General features: G+C 39.4%; 1 protein-coding gene across 2 annotated transcripts in view; it reads left to right on the top strand.

The window, feature by feature from the left end:
- The window catches only part of COP1 (COP1 E3 ubiquitin ligase), a 74,904-nt gene extending 52,808 nt beyond the window's left edge, over positions 1-22,096 (top strand). The window contains exons 14-17 of one of the 2 annotated variants that reach the window (XM_075182180.1): positions 1,348-1,456; positions 2,173-2,254; positions 10,837-10,953; positions 21,717-22,096. In XM_075182180.1, the coding sequence (XP_075038281.1) occupies positions 1,348-1,456; positions 2,173-2,254; positions 10,837-10,953; positions 21,717-21,838 (430 nt within the window). In that variant the 3' untranslated portion in view covers positions 21,839-22,096. The remainder of the gene's footprint in view (positions 1-1,347; positions 1,457-2,172; positions 2,255-10,836; positions 10,954-21,716) is intronic. The other variant, XM_075182182.1, reaches the window with a different exon arrangement.
- The last annotated feature ends 367 nt before the right edge of the window (positions 22,097-22,463 follow it).

The raw sequence follows: 22,463 nt of genomic DNA, 5'->3' as shown, positions 1-22,463 counted from the left end.
AAAACCTGTTTAGTTTCTCTGCTCACTAAGCATTGCCTGGAGTGATTTTATTTAATTTGGGATTCTAATGGAATATTTTGAAATTTATGCAGATTGCTGTGCTTTTTAATTTAAAAACAAAGACACTTTCTCCTTTTGTTTCCATTATTTGTTGCAGCCTGGTAATCATTAGACCTAAAATTCATGTTGCATTACTGAAAATCTTACGGTGTAATCTCAATATTGGTCGTATTCATATATTCAAGACTAACATATGTTTGTCAACTATGTAGCACAGGCCAAGCCAACCTGTGGCTCTCTAGGTTTTGGGATACTACAAGTCCCAGCATGACTTGACGTATATCGGCTAGCTATTAGCAGGCAGAGAATGGTGGGACTTGTAGTTTAACCACACCTGGAGAGCCACAGGTTGTGAAGCACTGATGTAGCTTTAAATACATTGCTTTATCTGGTCGTCTGAGTCTTGCTTTTAGAACATCATGCAGAATACTTTATTATTGCTTTATTGTTGTAATTGGACACAAGACAAAGCTGCTGCCTAAGTACAGTTGTCTCCAGTGCAGAGAGCACAGCCGAGCTTGGGTATATCAAGGGCCTATAAAAATGAACAACTTTGTTGACAATATAAATATGGTGTATTTAGTCAATATTAGTTGCAAGATGTCAGATACAAAGCACAATCAAAATCAGCTGAAGGCGGACATCCCATTTAAGTTCCAAGTTGATATTGGCATGAAAAGCTCCATAACGTTGAACATCTCCGATTCCGCTTATTTGGAAAGTCCCCAGCTGTGCTTGTAACATTAAAGAACTTGAACATGGATAGGTTTACAAAGTATAGCGACACCTGTTTGTGCCTTAGCAGATCGTCACTCCATTTTCACACTTGCCCAATACCGTAATCAAGTTTTGTCGGTCCTGCAGGTATAAACATCCATGTTAAATAATTTCCGTTTTATGTTTTGGGTCTTTTTTTCGCATCAGTGGGGTGGGGGGAATTCAATATTTTCTGATAAGTTAATCCAGACGTAAAATAAGACACTCAAGTCTGTAGGGAATGTGTCAGTTTACCAGCTTGCTTTGTTTCCGACTTTCCAGAAACCAATTATTTTACAATAAGTGGAAGCTCTTGACAGTTTTCAGGCAAGAATTTTGTTTCCACTGTGAAAGGAAAGAAATGCTGTCAGGTGTTTGGAGCTGTCCGGTGCTGAAAGGGCCGACAGCGTGTTGAGCGAAGCAGGTGTTGAGGCGACAGTCCTCTGCATAGACCTACCACAGAGCAGGGGAACCTTGGGTGCATTTATTTGTTTTTATTATTTATTTCATTTCATATATTTTGTTTTGCAGCTGTATAAGCTGGAGCAGTTACCACAAAAACCTACTGGCCAGCAGCGATTATGAAGGGACTGTGATCCTGTGGGATGGTTTTACAGGGCAGAGATCCAAAGTTTACCAGGTAACATTTAGAACACCTTTTGTTCTCAAATTCCAACAGCTCGCTTCCTCTACGGTGCGCCTTTTGTAGCGTGAGCCGTAAGCTGCAGGGTGCCGGGTGTGCTTACAATATGAAATTGTCATGCCACCACACATGTTCCCTCTCTAATGCTGTGATTCTTTTCTGTAAACCCCTGGGGGGGAGACCCTTCCTTTTTCCTGAGATGTACGCTGTTGTATTTGCTTTACTTTCAACTGAATATTTCCATTTTAAGGCTTTCTTTCTTCCCCACCCCTACCCCATTGAATTGTAATAGAAAAGAACTGTTAAGCCATAAAAGTTGGTCGTAAACAATTTAGCACAGGCTTTCTGGCATGACAAAAGGTTTACTGCCTTGTTTACTTTTAGTTGATTCAAGTATATTTGGCAGCTAAGAATAAAAATACCAATGGGTTATGCTGTCATATAAAATAGAGGAAAAAAAAAGAGACTAGACTTCACTCCAAAATACAATCCACAATAAAAATTACCATGCTGCCAGCGTGAGTCTGTCTCTGAGTATGTAACTGGGTTGTGATGTGTAGCGGCTCCACGGACAACCAACATATTTCCCAGCGTCACGCATCTGTTCTTCTACATGAACATGTAGGGTTACTGTGTCTATATTGTGCAATCGTGTCTGTCACCTTGATTTTATTGTTTTATTAATTTCCTTTGTCTCCAAATGTGAAAAACAGGAACACGAAAAAAGGTGTTGGAGTGTGGATTTTAACCTCATGGACCCCAAACTTCTGGCATCCGGCTCAGATGACGCCAAAGGTTTGTCACCAGTTTTATCTTGAACTATCCATGTCACATTTCGTATCATGTAAGGCAGCATATATAGTAGATCATGCAGTCCTATGAAACTGGGTATGAATATTGTGTTCATATAAGTTTTATTGATCTGGAATGCAAGTGTAAATGAATAATGATCTCTTATGAAAGCACTTTATCTTGATTGATTTGGCGATGAATAGAACTATCGTTCCACATCTGCAAGTAGACTAAGATGACTGAGCAACTTATTTAATATACAAATTAAGATGATTTGAGCTTCCTACACAGCTGCAATAGGTTTGGTTTTTAGAAAACTTGAGTTTATTAGCTTGTACATGGCTTTCCGCTATTTTTCCTAACTACTTTTTTTTTTTTTTTTTGTTTTGCGTTTTACCCACGTATTCATATCCGAGTAGCTCGCTGTCCCAAGGACTTTAAAATAAACTATTTTGCTTTGTGATTTTTGTACATGGCTGAAGAGCGACATGTACATAACAAGTAATCTGAATGGGGGATTATTAATTTTTTATTGGAAAGTAATGATTGCCGTTAAAATACATAATTTCCCTACCATCTAGTATTGTAGCTATAACATAATTTGGAAACACTGACTCCCTCTTTGGGGATCCTGCATCTGTTTAGTTATATACACTCTGTGTACTTTGCCATGGACCATCCTTATTTTTAGACTGATAAAATACTTGCTCAGTCTGTTCTCTCCCCCACAATCCCATGCAAAATGCTGTTAAAAGACGAGAAAGGTGAGATACATTACTACAAATAGATAGCTTTTATATAACAGACAGGTACCGGGAGGTAAGTTGTTCATGCTGTGTTGAATCACGGTATGCGAATCCTTTGGCAACGGGTCCACTTTAATGCATGACATGGTAGAGCCAGATTAGAGTTCACAGGATTGGCTACTTTATTTCCTGCAAGACAGGTATTAAGTAAAAATCTGTATTGGTGATACTGATGGACCACTGGTCTGTTGGTTGTTTACAGAGGTGAATAGGAAGTGTTCTGTTTCACAACTTTACAAGCGTACAATTCATGGTCTTCCATACTTGCAGCCTGCAACATGATCTTCAGGTCTCGTCTACAGTCAAGTGCTGCACGCTTGTTTTGTTAGGCGCATATTGAGAGAGCAAAAGCCGCCAAGTTGTATACAAGAGCTTTATCCCATGGATTATTTGCCCAGTATCTGCCTGTCCCAGAAAGCTATTTCTTTTAATTGCAGCTGTCACATCTTCCATGGAGCAAACTACTTTTATCTGCAAATTTGAATAATAAATAGCCTCTCTTTGCTGAGATAACAACCTCTTTTGACCTGATGTCTGTCGGGCCTCATTTTTTGGCCCACAGTGGTACTCACATGTGGAGATAAAAGACATTACAGCCAGTAGTGCATATTACAGCTGTTGCAGATCAGGTTGAGAGGCACCTCTCCCGCTAGCATTAGCCTTCCAGTGTCGTCTGGCTAATCGGTTTTGATTTGTGAGACACAACTGTATTGGTTGCAATTACAGCTCCATGGCAGCCTTTCCTCTTAGATCAACATCAACTCTTTATGCCCTGACAGAACACTTCTGTGGGTCTGGTTGACATGTTTTGTGAAGTGTCTTAAGACAGCACAAAGACCACTGGCAGGTTGGCTAATGAAATGTCCATTTAAACCATCTTTGGTATCCTGCGGGTATGCAGTTTTTGTGGAAATACAAGTCCCAGCATGTTCTTGCTACCATTGTTCCCCTACAAAGCCACAGTTTACTTACCTATAGACACTGAGAAATACGATTGGAGTCTAAAAGGAAGAATCTAGCAAAATGTATGTTTCTTTTACATGTAAAAGCTCTATACTATACAGGAATTGCTTCGGTATGTATTCATATTGGAAACCTGTAAGAAAGGTGTAAGAGCCTGTATTGTAATCCTACAAGTCTCCATTATTGGGGGCAGGTTCAATTAAATGCAGTGTGGCACCAGACAAAACTGTGATGTCCGGATGCGCACCTTCGGTATTATGGAACCCTAACGTTATGGGGTATGAGAGGACAAACATCTGTTAGCAGCGGAGTCACTCCGTGGCACATAACTAGTTGTTGACTTGGCCCCTTGGAGTATAGCAGAGGATATATATAGTATAGCAAATACATCCATCGAGCCTACAAGAGCACATATTGCAAAAATGTAAGTATCTTGCTGTGGGAACTACTACTTTTGGGGTTGTGAATGTTGTACCGTGAACGTGTGGCTTTTTTGTTTTGTTTGCTCCTTCGTCAGAACGTACTTGGAATAGAACATCCTTTATCGAGAAGCAGCTTTATTTTGTACTGTGAGCGTGAAAGAGACTCTTTTCCCTCCTACAGAGTTTCTGTGTAATTGTCTTTTATGAAACAGACATCTCTCTAGTTTGGTTTCTCCTATCAAACCATCTATAGCTCTGTATACATGTGATTGTGTTTATCTGCCCTCGATAAGCTTAGTCTGTTGTTGTTGTTTTATATGTAGCACACAGTGTATTTTCTTTTGAAAAAAACTGTATAATGTAGATGAATAAATCTACACTTGCCGATCATTACTGCAGCCATGTTGGTGCTGTAGAACAAGGATGGTATCGGAGCTGTCACATACCACCCCCCAAGGGCTTACAGTCCATTCATCACCCACATGCCAAAATACTAGATTTGATTTTTAAATGACACTATAAAACATTAAGTACATAATGAATTGTTCATAGCATTTGATCAGTAGAGGCTATAAAAGGCACAATTATAAAATTTTACTCTTACAATAAAAGTGAGCCACTGTAACAATATTCCATTGTTGTCTGCCAGGAGAAACTAGTCCGGTCTAGTTGGTAGTTGCTGCCATTCAAACCCCTGAGGAGCAGATCTGCATATACAACACACTTGTCAAACCGCTTTTATTCAGTATTTGGTTTACAAACTGTTTATGCTCCAATTACAGATATAACCTGGCACTCGTGCTGTTCTAAGTTGTTTTAGTCTTTTGACCAGTTTCTAATACAGTATATGTGTTTTTAAGTGTTACTGACATTGATAAGCAACCTAGGAGAAATGTTTACTATGGTTATTTACATAAAATATTTGGAAGCTAGTGAAATCAATATGTGGAAATATACGCTCTCCAAACACAAATTAACATGGATGCAGGACGGTACGAGGCACCTGCATTGTATTTTAAAAATGTGTTTTTTTTTTTCTTTTTTCTTTTATAAGGCCACACAGCCACTTGTGTAAATGTGGATCAAGTGCGTATGTTTGAAATATATTTAAACGCTGTTACAACCGCATAGATTGTATAGTTTTCAATCAACATATAGTCAGCAGGTGCTGTCAAACAGAAAAAAATAGTCCTCCACTATATCAAGAGAGTTAACATAGAATGCAAGTTTCTATATCGCCCGTACAGAAAATCATTTTAAAAGCAACAGTGAGGTTTCTCCACCCTGTAGTAAATATCTTGGTACAGCAGGATATCGTAGGTGATGTTCCCATAGAACTGTATTCCGAGGTAGAACTGATGAACATGTCTTTACTATTGAAACACATAGCAGGGAACATCACCTGCCCTATCCTGCTGTACCCAGATATTGTCTCCAGAATGGATTTTTAAAGCAATTTTATGTTTGTTGTTCTGGAAAGACAATTGTCATGTCATTCTGTGTAACTAACTCTCTTGTGTGACAGCACGTGCTGACTATATGTTACGCTTACCTGTGAGGCGGTGATTCCCCAGGGATTTTATCCTGAATGGCGTTGAAGCTGTCCTGGATGTGTGGATTGATGAATTGATATGTTAAGACTTATTAGTTTCTTTCTTGCCTTATTGTGGCTTTTTTTTTTTTTTTAGGTTGTTACATCTTATAGTTTCCAATTTGTTGATAAGTAGCAAATGCGCAGAAATGGTACAAGCAGCGTTCAGAAAAACGCAACACAGTCCAAATATAAATGCCAATCTGTATGGTAACATGGAAGAGTGATTTTTATTGTTTCGATCCCTTTTGTATGAATTTAACATGTTAAAAATGCAATTAAAATGTACAATTCAAATGCCAGTGGGTATGTGGTCTTAGATATTTGCACTGCAGCACGGTGTTTACAGCACCACAGAATGTGAAGGGCGACAATTCTTAAAGACCAACCATCAATCCGGGTTTGCCAGAACAAGCATTCATCATCCATTGGCAATATTTGTGGTAGACGTGGAAATAACAGTTCATTAGTGGGTAAATCAGTAGCTTGGAGGAAACCTGCAGAGAGAGCAAAATGCATATTTTGTATATATTTTTACATATAGTTTGCATGGCTCAAAAGTTGATACCAATTAGTTCACTACACCATTTCCAATTAGCTGTACATTCTGTCCACAGCATGTAACTAGACTGAGAGAAAAGGAACAGATATGGATGGAGTTTGAAAGCTTGAAGAAAGTGTTTCTTTCAGCTCAACCAATGAACGTGAGAACGTCCTTGCATCAGTCACATATATACATATAAGGTGCTAACCTGACTCCTGCTATGACACAGCCACTGGTCTCATCGGGCCACTACTTAATTAATGCTGCATTGCAGATCTGTTGATGGCTTCCGGAGTTTTAAGTGTATTACAGTTATCTTTGTGAGATATGCCATGACATCTAGGTGGGAAAGGCAAATTAATGCCATCTACTGAATCACATTTACAAGCGGCAATGAAATGGGATGCCCAGCTATTCAGGCTAATTTAGCTTCTGAAGTCTTGGATGTGATCCTGCTGAGATTAATTTGCTGATTAATTATCAGTCGCTCACTCTTGTTTAAATGCACAAAAGTAAGAGAAGGTGTGTGTGTGTGTGTGTGTGTGTGTCCAGTAATCTTCCACAAAAGTAAGAGAAGGTGTGTGTGTGTGTGTCCAGTAATCTTCCATGCTCCTTCCAAATAATGTAAACCTCTTTTGTTTCTGCTTTATCTTAATGTAGCACCAGCAGCACCAAGAATACATCTGAAAGTTTCAGGATATAGATTAAATACTTTCACATGTATTATTTCTGTATACTGGTGCAGTAGGAAGATGCACAAACGAAGCTGTGCTGTCTGCTTCCTCAGTGGGATAATTAAACATACTTCATAATCACAATGTCTCATGCTTCCCACAGTGCATAAATATTATAAGATAAGGAGTCCATGTGATTGTGGGAGATTTAATCAAATACAAAGCACTGTGTAGTCTTAACCATTTTTTTTTATTGCCTACAAGTACACATTAATGACTTGTTGTATTTGAAATATTACAGACTTTATTTTAACATAGTACTACGCTTGTTACACACACAATGGATAATATTTGGAGTATGCATTTTTTTTAACCATTCTAGCTTGGGAAAATCACAGCATAGGCCAGTGGTTCCTAAACTGTATGCCTAGGCTCTCTGGGGTGCCTTGGAGATCTCACAGGGGTGCCAGGGCCAGGGCCAGTGGTAAGGGTGCCTTGAAAATATTTTGGAGACCCTAAGGGTGCCTTGAACTGAAAAAGTTTGGAATCCACTGGCATAGGCAATATAAATGTTTACAGGCATACTCAGCCATGTTTATACACTTGTAGTGGTGTCAGAAATTTAGGCTATTGCCGCTCTGATGTATTGGTAGAGAGGCATGAGTAAGGAGATGGTCCTTGAGGCATCTGGTTTAGGGAAATGTGAATAGATGGTGGAATAGTTGTTTAGTGGAAGGTGATTAGAAAGCGACACCCCTGTCTATTGCCTGGCTTGGCCATGGCCAATTTTGTGTCATTTTTTATTAGCATAATGTAGTGTATTTATCAATATGCAACTCAGACATTCATAATCACACTCGCAAACAAGGGCTGACCACCCTGTCCTAGAGAAACCGTTTTTTCCAATTAGCTTTATGGCTGTGCCACAGTCAGGAATATGTTTTAGTACATGGTTTTATGTAATTCAATAACTTATCTGTATGTAAAGCACACCTATGATGAAGCCTTATCAAGTTACTGTCACGTTTCATTTTTGTGCTTTTTTTTTTTTTTTTTTTTTTTTTTTTTAATTCACAATGCATTATGTAAAATAAAAAACCAGCATTGTAACGGAGATAACATGGGAGAGGTATTCACTGCTGGGCAGTTGTCATCTCGCATCTTTGGGGAACTAAAGACTGTTCAGGAATGTACATATTGTTCTATACTCCCTCCCTATACTAAGTATCCTCCAGTTGGTCTCTGAGACCCACTTCTGTCATTTTCTTACATACATCTAAAAGCTTTGTCTAAATTCTAGTTTTCATGGCCGTATGTCCTGTATCTCGGCAGAACTAAAAAGCCTGAATTTCTTTTTTTGGAAGCTCATTATTGAGATTACGCTACATGTCCTGGTAGTGTCTGACTGTAGGAAGCCTACAGAGTATATAACCCACCATTCCTAGATTTAGACTGTCTGCCTTTCTCTGTTTAGCCAACAAACCGCTGCCTCCAATATGTGTGGGCGACTAGTGTAACGCATCTTTCACCTTGGTTAACATTTTACTAAGTTACCCTTGTTTTTATTTATACCTCATGATCATGATCATTATTATATTAAATGGCATATACTATAATATGCCTGTAATATAAAACTGCACATTTATGATTTGACTGCATCGGGTTGCTATTAATATTGGTCTTGTCTGATAATAGTATACAATATGATTTTTATTTTGGATTGAGCTGTCTGAGACATCTATCATTAAAATACTCCATCAGCTTCTGGCTCATTACGAGCACACAGAGCCATAGACCAGGGTCTATTATATCAGACTTTCCCATTGTTTAGTAAGTGTAGTGATTTGTGAAGTTTCACTGAATCCCATTGTTATTCCTATGCTGTCTGCAAGAATTATCCATCACCTCTGTAATGGAGCTCGGTGCTTGGCATCCCTTACATCTGCAAGGTAAAGGTGTGTGGATGCAGCCGGAATGTTAAACGCTCTCCTGACATTCAGTAATATTGACTGAGAGTTTCTTTATATCTAAGGTTTGTAATAAATGCGAATGTCCTATCGATATATGAATGAAATTGTTGTAATTCCAAACAGCATGTGTTTACTCATGACTTCTAGTCATAGGCTGAAGATAAGCTGCTTAATAGCTCAACAGTGGTGATGATGAAGCAGATATGTAGGTAGCAATGAGTTATAGTGAGAGTCCATTTCTACTGGCACAGCTGAAATAACAGAACTGCTTCCTAAGCAAAATGCTACACAAGGCTGTCACATAAAACAAACAAGTCACCAGACTGACACTTTCAGTCATTAACGGCCAAATTTCAATTGAGCTGCTACCTTCTGAGTCTATTGACTTCAGTGTGTTTAGTTCCACGCAAGTCCCTCTTTACTGCATTTAAAATGTCTCTTAATATCTGCTAGATAAACTCCTGTGACCCTGGTGCCCAGATTAGATGACTGTAAACTGTTAGACCCCATATTGAACAGTTTCATAGCGAATATTCCTGACCAGAGCTTGTGCCGGGTAAAATTTTTGTGCTGCCCATATGTTTCTCCCCTCTGTTTTGGTCAGGTCATTGATCAAGTCTGGCACTAGTAATTAATGATGTGTATTGAGCGCAGAGCATACTTGTAGCATTTTTATCATAGTTAATCTGTGTGAAACGCATTAATTGTATATAGGGTTATTGGGCTCTGCCAGCTTTACCTGTTTCATGTCATGGCAGCCTCCTTGCAACATGATCCCTTTATAATGTGTAGTACTGTCGTGCAAATAATTGTTACACAACCTGTTCTCTTTAACCCTTTCATGGCTGGGGCTGGTTTTTGCTCACTTAGCGCAACCCCAGGAAGGTATCATATAATGTTATATCTTTGTCCTGACATCGCCTCTATTTTTTTTAACTAATTCATTGCACATTAGTTGTAACAGTAATTACTGCTAGATCCATTTTGCGTGTATCTATTAGTACTGCCTTCCATGGGAGCGCAGAGTGGGTAGGGATGTGAAGATACACTTTGCTTTCTCATACCCCTTTCTCCACCCAAATGATGATTTTAATTGTCATCCGGATATGTCTGACACATATCCATATATGCCTTCACATTAAAGAAGGTATGTTTTACAGAGAATTCTGCATTTTTGTGACACTCCAGTTTTTAATAATGGATAAATGGATTAACCTTTTAAGCATGTATCCTTCAAGTAGTGACTTATTGACCATTTAACAAAACTAGAACTCCACCTCTTTTCTTTACCTTCCTTTTATCTTCCACCTCTTTTATCTTTCATTCTTTTATTTTCTTCTCTTCCATCTTAGGGCTTGTCCATATGAGCGCATTACAAACAAAACGCGAGTGTTCTGTGTAAATGATGTATTGATATCCTATGATATACCTGTGTGGTGCTGCGTATACTTTTCACAAAGTCAGCAGTAATTTGTGGGGCACAGATGTGACCTTGAGTAAAGGGTATCTGCATCATTTTATTACCTATGCCGTGTTTTTCATCCCTGATAAAATGTTCTTAGCTATGACAGGTTTCACATTTGAATAACTTGTTTTATTGTCTCTTCCCATATAGTAAAACTGTGGTCCACCAACCTGGATAATTCTGTTGCTAGTATTGAAGCCAAAGCCAATGTATGTTGTGTGAAATTCAGTCCCTCTTCGCGCTATCACCTGGCGTTTGGCTGTGCAGGTAAGTCATACCCTCAGTAATCTCCTATCTAATCTGCACAATGTTACTGTTGGGTCACTAGGTGTACCTAATGCCCATACGCTCAATGGGCATGATTGGGGCTCTGCAACACAAATGCAGCTTTTGACCTGATGTGCACCTTGATTTACACTAGGGTACATAGGCTGCCGGAGCGAAATCAACATAGTCATCAGTTATTTATATAGCGCCACTTATCCCGCAACACTGCAGAGAACTCTTACATCAGTCCCTGCCCCATTGGAGCTTACCGTCTAAATTCCCATGTACATACACACACACACAGGGACAGAGAGACTAAGGTCAATTTGTTAACCTACTAGTATGTTTTTGGAGTGTGGGAGGAAACCGGAGCACCCAGAGGAAACCCACGTAAACACGGGGAGAACATACAAACGCCACACAGATACGGCCATGGGCAGGAATTGAATTCATGACCCGAGTGCTGTGAGGCAGAAGTGCTAACCAATAAGCGACCGTGCTGCCCCTCAATGTCCATATTTTTGGAAAACTAGCAGTTTGCACAGGGTTTGGTGGATTGCAGTACCACATCAGCGTGTCTCATTTTGTGGAACTGCCCCGTGCTAGAAGCTCTCTGGGCTGTGGGAGTGGGGTAATGAACAAGACCCCTGAAGAGTCACAGCGCTTTTTTTAATTGTTTAGCTGGTAACCACCGCAGAAGGAGGGGCATGCTGTTTCCATGTGGCCCACCCCTCCCCCTCCCCAATAGAGAAGCACCTGCCCTGTACTGATAAGCTTAGGGCTGGTATCGGCATGGTGGGACCACTCCCATGCTCAGTCTCCCTGTTATAAGGGAAACTGGCCCAGTGTGTCGAGCTCTGGGACTGGATGAGCATTTGAGGGTGGGGGGGTATGCGGTCTGTATATTTCATGAGTACTACTCTATTGTAGGTGGCGAATGTGTCTGCAATGCACTTCTGAGGAATCTGGTCCCACTAAATGTCTAGGTCTGCAAGATGTGCACGTGTCTAGGCACACTGTGCAGGGTAGTACTACAGATATAGCAGGTTGAACTTCTGCATACTATACACTATGCCATAGTGCATATAGTAAAGATTTTCCTACCTTTGCACATCGAGGCACATGTTTGGATATTTGGGCCACATATTGTCTTTTTAGCTGATACAGGCCTTCTGCTTTTAGATATCGCTATGAAACCTAAAGGTGAGGGGTTTAGGCCATTTGAAGATTGTCCTTTATCTTATTTTTGATAGCTTTGCATAAAAGGTTAAAGCTTTCCACTGGGTGTAGTTTTATACAGCTTGATGCTTAAGCTTGTCATTCCATGAATAAAGGTAGTGGTCTGTGCAGCATTTATGTACTTGCAACATAATCAATCTGGTGTGTGTATAAAATGTCTCTGGCTGAAAATGTGTCTCTGTTAGTGTGCAAGTTTGGCCAAAATATTTTGAAACCTGCCTCATTTGGAGAGGAAACTTGTACAGTGACCTGCTGCTCTCCGTCACCGTGCAGAGGAGGGAGCTGTCAGTTCTGGATACCTTTTCTATAGCTACTAAAGTATCAAGGATGCAGTTTGCTTTGCATCCAGAGCCCATGAAATAGTTCTACCCCCCCCCCCCCCCCCTATTTGTTAAATAGGTGTATAGAAGAACTTGTGCCAACACTGATTTATCCATTAAGCATGAACAGAATAAATACAACTATTGTGTTGACGTTTGACTGTAAACCTGCAGAGTTCATGATGGTATCTGGTGTCAGGTGTTAGAGGATAAGCACCTTATGTCACGTATTTACTAAGCTGTTTCTGGCAGTCACTGCTTTCACCTATCGCAGTGAGGTTAAGTCTTCTAATCTGTTACTTACTAAATCCAATACTATAGTTTACAGATACTGAACCTCACTAAATCCATTGACAGGTCTGCTGTAATCACTCCCAACAAAGGCAGGTGTTTGCAGTTCAAATCTCCCAAAAAATGTGTTTACAAAGAATTTGCAATATTTCTGCTGCAAATGGCAAGGTAAATAGGCATTGGGTATGATTTTGCTGTGCCTGATCCTCGTATGGTAATTGTCTGTAATGTATGTAAAACATTATACTAGGATTGCATCCTGTCAACAGTTGGAGAGTAGCATGTGTAAGCAACTTTACAAAGGGTGACACAAAAATAGTGGTAATGTACATTTTACTGCACTAAAGAGAGCCAGCAGCATTTGGAAATGAGCGAATGTGTAGGGCGCACATTGCTAAAGACATAAAAAAAACAAACATTTAAATAAGATTAGCATCATCTTGGCAGTCAGAAATGTAGCTGTCCTCCCTGATGATCCATATCAAGACAACTCTTTATTTTTAAGCTTTTATTTTTCTGTTTTCCCTCTTCCCCAGTGTGCACATTGCTCTCTTTAACTGGTATTTTTATCTCCTGCTGTGTCAAAAGCTTTTGACAATACAATTAAAAAAAGGAAAGGGCGCGTTCTCCCCTCTCCCAGCACTTGGTGTCAAGCCCATTATCTGGAGCCCACTGAATGTCATCTATAACCTCAAGCCATCGCTAGGGCCTGTCAAGAAAGAAGGTTGTATAGAGAGGGCAGGACACACTGTTCAACATCATAATTTCCATGTGCTTTCTCCAGTCCAGGCAGCCCCTTCTGACACCTCTACTAACACGATCTTGTAGGGCTCGGCCTTTACAACCTTACATTGAGATTGTTTTGTTTTAGCGGAGATTCTTCTGCCCCATAGCTGTGGACTCCAAGCTTTTAAATGACTTCATTGCTGCCATATTATAATTACTTGAGTCCTTTTTTATTTTTTCTGAATTGCTAAAACTATGTATCTGAACATCAGTGTCATCTAAATACCCTTTGAGCAAATTACTACTTAGGATAGCATTCATTCCAATATCTGAGTGCACACAGCCATGTAATATCATATATTACATTGTTCATCTACAGAACAAGATATCTTTTTTTTTTTTTTTTTTTTTCCTTGATTGAATGTCACTTAATGCTTCCAAAGTACCCTAAAAACCCATTGTATCAAGACATTTAGCAACTTCTTATGTATGGTATTATTACAGAGACTAAAGTGTTGAATTACATAGAAAGTATCACATATTCCCATTTAAACTGCTTATCCATTTCAGTAATGTCCATAGTCATTTTACATTTTCTCCCAGTAACTGGGCAACAGTAATTTGGGTTATACTATATATTGTGAGCAATAATTTGATCCTCTATTTGAACACTTGAAAAATCAGTATGTCTGCTTACATTAGTATGTCTGCTAATGTGGACATACTGCAATATTGTAGCTGATATTAGACAGTTGCCCCACAGGATGCCCCTGTTACATAATAGACCAGGCCAACAGATTTTTGTATTTTAGTTATGAATCAAACTACCTATTGGGAAATTAGATTCTTCAGATATGAATGACCTTCCCTTGCCCCAGGAAGTTTGATATGTGGATACAAGAGGCTATTTTAGTTACACTATATTAATGGACCACCCAGCCTAAAATGTGTCACAATACGATCCACCTGGGCATGCATGACATGTGGATATAGGGTGTGCTAATAGCACTGAATTAATAGCAAGGCATATACATTAATGAACATTTAATAACTATTCATAGCTAAACTCATTAATTAACCACTCGCAAAGGTATTTTCCACCTTAACTTGAGAAATACAATTCCATTTCTGTTCTAAGTTAAGTCTGGTAGACGTATGTGTATATACTATTCATTCAGACTGTAGCAGATATCCTAAATGTAGGTCTTTCGATCATGCACAACGTATCTATAGTTTCCTTCCAGCCACGTGTACACAGATTTTGCTATTCATTCATACAGTACAACAAATAGATAATCCGGTATACCACATTGTCCTCTTACAGAACCCCACAACTCTTTACAACATTGCCCTTATTTTTACTACACAGTACTATGCAACATAACCCTATGTCACATTGTCCTCCTATATACTGCATTGTCCTATGCTACATTGTCTACATATGTCCTATGTATGTCTCTCACAAACTCTAGTATCGCATTGTCTCATACATATGACAAGCTATAGGGCCTAATATCGGCAGGAATGTCCTCATATCAGCATGTAACCCTTTGGGCTCTGCATGAGAGGAAGGCTGCTTCACAAACTCCTTATGCATATAGTGCCTAATTTTACTACGTTTGCACACTGTTTCGCATATGCTATCAGTACAGTTCTCCATATGCTATCTATCCATCGCCCTTGGCACAGTATATGTATCTCAATGCAGCCATACTGGGAGGGGGGCGGGTTGTAGGGATGGATAAGAGGTGTACACTTCTGGCCCAGGAAGAGGAGGCCGTGTAGGGCAGTTCGGTCTTATAAAGCTCACCTGCCCTCCCAGCATCCTTGGTGCTCCCAAAAGTGTGAGCAGTGATGCCACTATACACAAATAAGGATGTACTGTGTTGGCCAGGTGTGGTGCTGTCATTATACCTGGCCAACTTGCATGTCTGTTACTCCATCTTCAACTCTGCACATGTGCTCTATCTACCACATTGAGTCCCAGAGACCATGTGCGTTTCACTCTCCCCTTCCCTACACACTAACACCTCCCTCATTACAGAGGACTAGTCATAGGAGTGTGATTCCTTGTTCAGTGTGAAAAGGGTTCATCAAAACAAGATCCACATAGTCAGTCTAAAAGTTACAAAAATTCCTAAATTATATCTCACTCCCTATTGAAAAAAAAAAAAAAGATTTATCAAGATTTACTTCAAGAGCTGACCCTCTTAGGACGTCTTATGTTGCTTCCCCTCTGATTAAATTAAGTTGTGATTATTTGGATTCAGAGTTACTTTAAATAAACCAATTCCCTACATAAATAGTGTTATAAAAGCCAAGCTCATCTCACAACATGAATTATTTAAGAACACAAAGACAGAACATTATAAATGAAGTTTTATGTGCCAAAAATTTGCAGTGCTTATTAAATAAAAATGGTATTTTGAATAAAAATGGTATTAACAAATTGACATAAAGGCAAAATGGCTTTCTTAAAAATAAAATAGGAATTAAATAAAAACAGTCATCACACACTCACATTCTTTTGCCAGGGATAGGGTAGAAAGTTTGAACAATTCATCAATAAATGACTAGACACTATAAATCCTTGAGACTCCAAGTCAACCGAGCACCTTTAAATCATTTTAATTTTAAACGAAACGTAACTTCAATGTGACATAACGGTAGAGGGGGTGCTGGTATGCTAATCTATTTTATGACTGTTTTATTTTCCATTTGTTAAAAAAACACTTCTCGTAATGTAATATTATAACTTCTAGAACATAGCACAGATTTAATAATACGTTCAATAAAGAGTATCCTTTTCTGCACATATGTATAGGAAACCTGATTAGGTTATATGGAGTCTTTGAGGCTTAACATTCTCTCCATAGTTTCTTGTGGAGCTCTAATCTATTGATGACACATTTCATGTACTGGTTCCACTGCTTACAAGTATGTACAGAGGTCTGGATTATGAAAAGTGTTTCAGTGTACAGAAAATATCTCTGCACTCATATGGTCATTTCCAGCCAAATAAATTTCCCAATCTTTTTAAGCATCTATGGGACTGGGCAATAATACATAATTGGCTGGACTAGCAGCTGTGAATAAACTCTTACAGAAAGGTGGAAAACCGGCATCCGAAGCATACAGCAACATACCTTAACCAGCAGTGATTTCACACGTTGCCTCAAACATTATGACCTCCTTAATATATATTTTTCATAATCGTGACAATAAGTTGCTTTATTCATTAGCACCTTAAGAAACTTCACAAATTTGGCTGTTAAAGTTTCTGGGACTGTTTCAATATGCAAGAGCACTACTGTGATTTGTCATGTGATTTCCCTAAAGCTTCTTTTTAAAAAAAATGTTAGATTGCCGGTTGTATTAGTATCTTCCATCTCATTTGCATAAAATGCTGCATTTATTGCAAAGAAACTGTATATAAATTACTAAAGTGGGTTTTTACTGTAGTTTGAACACAGCTAAAGCAGAAGCATAACTTTCATTTACTCAACAGGAATAGATCTTCAAACCTTAAGTTAATTTTCCTTATAACATCTACATAATTATCACCAGAAATTCATTTTGAAAATTGTCCGCCTACACCTCTCAACTTATTTGGGTGCACTGGAAATGCTGAGTGAAGTGTAACAGATGTTCCGTATGTGATTACTGTGCGTTTAAGCATGATTTTATTGAGTTAGTCCACTGGTTTTAGAGCAGGCTAGGCTAGTCATTTTAGCTCGTCTACTTTGCCTCCGGGAATGTCTGACACCACTGAGGTTGCCTCTGAGCACCATGGGCATTCCTCTACTTTCAAACATATTAGGCTTCCCGATGAGCTTATTTACCTTGCTCCAAACATTCAGCTTTCTATTGGTCTTTCCTACTGTGCTCTGAAGCACATTCGATCGGCTGTACTGGGCTATTCAAATCTGGATCAGAGTTTGTGTGCAGTAGCTTGTGTTCTACTTGGTCTTAAAGTGACTCTAACCCTATTTTTTTTAAAGCATAATATTTGTCTAAAGATGATGATCATTAGCTTAGTGGTTAGCACTTCTATCTCACAGTACTGGGGTCATGAGTTCAATTCCCGACCATGGTCTTATCTGTGAAAATGTATGTTCTCCCCGTGTTTGTGTGGGTTTTCTCTCGGAGCTCCGGTTTCCTCCCACACTCCCATAACATACTAGTATGTTAATTTGCTGCTATTTAACTGACCTTAATCTCTGTATGTGTATGTTAAGGAATTTAGCCTGTAAGCTCCAATGAGGCAGGGACTGATGTGAGTCCTGATGTGCGTTCTCTGTACAGCGCTGCGGAATTAGTGGCGCTATATAAATAGCTGAAGATAGTTTTTATTGTCAGTGATATGAGAGACACCACAGTGCTCTGCAGGGAAAATGACCTACATAAAACAGGAACATTCTAGATAGACAAACTAAATGCAGACATGAAAACAAAGGGTATGGAGGGCCCTGCTCATAAGGGGTTGGGTACTAAACCCCGATGCTGGAAACCCCGATGACTCACCGCGACATCTTCACTGCGAATCCTCAGCTGCCCGACATAGTCTTAATCACGACCGTTTACCAAACTGATTGGGAGTCAATGAGATGAATTAACAGCTGCAGCACAGGATGACGTTGATGTGCACGTCGACACTACACTTAAGGGGACAATTGAAAGAGACGCCACCTCTACAATGTTTTTTAGTAAGGAGTAAGGCTTACATAAGGTAGCCATAAGCTATTCTATATCTGCCCCCTTAAGAGTAGAAAGATTAGTGTCGGCGTACACATCGACGTCATTCTGTGCTGCCGGGCTGTTAATTCATTGCATTTACTCCAAGTCAGTTTGGTAAACAGTCGTGATTAAGAATGTCTGGCTGCTGAGGATTCACAGTGAAGATCTCGCGGTGAGTCTTGTCCGGGTTTCCAGCATCGGGAATAAGATTACTACCGCTCACAAGAACGCTTACAATCTAATGTTAATACTTATATATTCTTACTGGATTTTGCCTAATTTTAAGGGTGTCTAAGTCCACTGATGTATGAGGTTTCTCTTCCCTTCCACTTAATTCCCTTTATCTTCACAGAACCCTTCTGCCAATCTTCTTGAGATAGGATAATTCTCTCATAGGTTTGGGAAGTTGCCTAGTGGCAAAGGAGATCTGTGTGCTTCATGATACACCTCCATACATGTGCTCATCGTCTGTACAGAGGGATAGCGTTCTGTTTCATATACACATTTCCATAATTAGGCAGAGAACATTCAGGCTTTGGTCTCTTAATGTCTTCTACATTCCCTCCTATTATCATATATAGCTTGTGATTATAAATTTAGTTTTACCTGTTCTATGTAATTGACAATCTTCATATGAAACATGTTCCAATTTCACAAAATCAGTATTTTCTGCTTTTCACAAAGCCCAATATCTGGATATACCATATACAAGTGCTTTTCCCATTATTATTCATGCAGTTCAGAAATGAAAGCACTTAATTATTAGATGTTTTTCTTTATACAGACCTTTCTAAACTAGTTCAATGTAACTTTCCATTTGTTGTGAAACTTTAATTCATGTGATGTATTAATGTTGTGGGGTAATTTTTTTTTATTTTTTTTTTATTTTTATTTTTTTACTGTCAAACTGTTTTCATATCTGTTGTAATTTGTCCCTGCTTCTGTATTTTATTCTCATACTTTGCTTGGATCCCAGATGGCATTTTTCTTTCTCTCCTTTAATCTTCTTGTGCGGCGGTCCATATGGCCTAGGAACGGTGATGTCTCTTTAAAGCTAGGCCAGCTGTTTCCATGCTTTTCCCCATTAATGTTTACAACCGTCATTCAGCTCGCTTGAATTGATATGGGCAGGGAAAATCGGGGGCAAGAGAGCTAAACTCGTGCACGGAACATGCTGTGTTGGAGCAATCAATTAATAATTAAGCGACTAATTCTAGCTAGCCAAGGAACTATGCCGAAAGGGATAGAGAACGATTGAGTGCCTAGCAAGCACGTGTAGGCACATCATGTCCAGACTGGGTGCCAGGAGGCAGAGTTTTGCTTCATTTCCTTGCTCATATCAATGGGAGCATCAAGGTTACAAGGAGAATGGGTCAGCTGAAGCTATTTGTGGTGGATTGCACACGATTGAAGCCCATTTTGAGGTTTCAGGGGTTGACGCACTGTGCGTCTTAAAATGGTTTATTTTCTAAAGTGTTTAGCTCATTTCATTATTTGTAATTCTTTTTCTTTATGACCATGTCTTGTTGCTTTATGTCATACACGCATGATATAAGTGCACCTTAAACTTTCTCACATCTATTCCCATCTCCACTAATGGCTTAGTCGGTATAAGAGGTTAGACATCATTCCCTGTTGAAAGGCTCTGCTGCAAGCTTTAATCTTGCCATTTTATTGTGGCTCTCACTATGCTGTGATGGGAGGAATCAATATGTATTTGGAATGTTGAGTAGTGATTGTTCATGTGTGCACTCAGCAGGTTACAGCGTGCACAACTTAACCATTTCGGGCAGCAGTGTCTTTGTGTATGTGAGTTTTCATTGTCATCTCATCTGAGGTGGACATTATCGGTCATGCTGTCTCCATCTTACCGCTTGTAAATCCTGTTGTCATGATATAATAATCATCCTGGATGTGGACATTGCGGTCAGCTAAATAGAAAAATTGTGCAAGCTCTTGCTCCATTATGTAGCTTGTGTGGTGTTCAAACATTGTATGGACCCTTCATTGTGTGATGCTGAAATGACGAACTAAAGATATTTGAGGGTATATGTACTAAACTGCGGGTTTGAAAAAGTGGAGATGTTGCCTGTAGCAACCAATCATATCCTAGCTATCATTTATTTAGTTCTACAATGACCGCTAGAATCTGATTGGTTGCTATGAGCAACATCTCCACTTTTTCAAGCCCGCAGTTTAGTACATATACCCCATAGTCATGAAATATTGTTTATAAAAGGGAAAAGGTAGATAAGGCAGGTTTTAGATGTTAAAGGCACACTAGCCCTATGTTTGCCACTTGTATTTGTCTTATGTGAATATTATTGTTAATCAACATACCTGTTTTTAAGATGCACTTGACTAAGGTCTGACCACTATTTAGTCTGCAACTCTTGTTCATTCGGGATGTCCTCAGTTTAGATGTCAGCTGGGATAGAACAACCTGACCTGTAGCCAATCGTATAATTGGAATGCCCACAGCAGCAACAGAATTTCAGGAAATGGGTGTGCCGATCGCTGGGAGGCGGTGATCTGTCTGCTGAATGACAGGGTTGCATGTGGCTGGATCATGATGTAAATCAGGCCTCTCAGAATTGGGGAAAAATTAACCCTGCAGCTAGATCCGCACAAACCACCCGCGCACTCCCCCCCTCCCCCCCCCCCCCCCAACCCTATTGCAATCGACCTGAACATGCCCACATTGTCAGTCACATCCACGTTCCATTACGACCCACATCTTATGGAGTTTGCTAATTGTCACAGTCATGCCTATTATCCATGACTTTGTGTCAGGAGATCTAGAAAATGCATAAAAATATATACCAAATGTTGGCAGTATAATACAAGTTTGAGAACCATTGCTTTAATCAATTTTGAGCAACACTCATTCCCTCTGTCTCCATCTTTGTCTGTATAGAACACATTTAATACTGACTACATTATATTTTTATACAGTGAATTTATTTTTAATACCTAGAATGATGATGATATCCTGGAGCTGGAAACTAGTGACTTTTCTAGATAAGTTCTGTCGCACCTATTTCAGTGTACTTCTTGCTTGTCATCTGTAGGAGAAGTGCTCCCTGTGTTGCAGAGAGATTTGGTCTGTGAACCCAATCATTGGAGTGCACAGGACGGCGGCCAAGAAATTGGGTTTTGTGTAACCCAACTCCTCTATCCAATCAATCTCTGCTAAATAGCCTATGTAGCTTGTGTCTTCGTAACAAATTATCCTATAACTTTTATTGCTGTACTGTGCTAATTTTGATTTGTTGTTGCAATTTACAAACCCCGCATAAAAAATGGATGTACACTAAAAATCAATGATTTAGTGCTGTTATTAATAAAATGGGGAAAAACTGACCTGTACCTTGTGGAAACATCGTATTTCATTGTTTTGCTGTAATTTTTCATGCACCGTGATTTTAACCCTTTGTTACCCCTCTCTAGATCACTGTGTCCACTATTATGACCTCCGGAACACTAAACAGCCTATCATGGTGTTTAAAGGACATCGCAAAGCTGTCTCTTATGCCAAGTTTGTCAACGGGGAGGAGATTGTTTCTGCGTAAGAACATTTTAGAATGAAAGTTGGAAAATGCTGCACGGGGGATTTTAGTTTCAAAAGTTTCACGCTGCCCTAGGGCATAGTCTGTAAATGTGAAATATTTTCATTAACGCATAAACAGTTCTACAAAACGACTGACTTGGGTGCAGCAGTGTATTGTCTTGACGCGCATTACAGGCATTATCAACAGTTTATTGGGATAATGCCTTTGAGTGGCCTTCCGAGCGATGCGCAGATCTCCATGGAGACCTGCAGAATATATTCTATAGCTTAAACTGAAGTACAGCAGCCTAATACATCACTGCTGGAAACAGTGGTCAGATTGATGCCTATGCTAATTATCAACATACTTCGGTCTCCTCAGTCTCTCGCTGTAGAGTGTGTGATCTCTATCCCCAGGGGCCATATAATGAATATATTGTTACATAATCACATTTACTAAGGTTAACAATAAAAAGTAGTCTTAAGTTAAATATTTCAAGGGTCAGCTACCCATAACTGTTACATCAATTGCGAAAACTGTCATTGGATTTCTGTTTGTATATACAGATTGTCACAATGTCTCTGCCAACCTAAACTGTTCTGCATTTGTCCTTTTATTCTTTGGCCGTTTGTTTTCTCCTATTTCA

This window comes from Mixophyes fleayi, chromosome 8, assembly GCF_038048845.1.
Source record: "Mixophyes fleayi isolate aMixFle1 chromosome 8, aMixFle1.hap1, whole genome shotgun sequence".
NCBI lineage: Eukaryota > Metazoa > Chordata > Amphibia > Anura > Limnodynastidae > Mixophyes > Mixophyes fleayi.
Note: the sequence above shows the minus strand (reverse complement) of the source record. Positions and strands in the feature narration are given on the sequence as shown.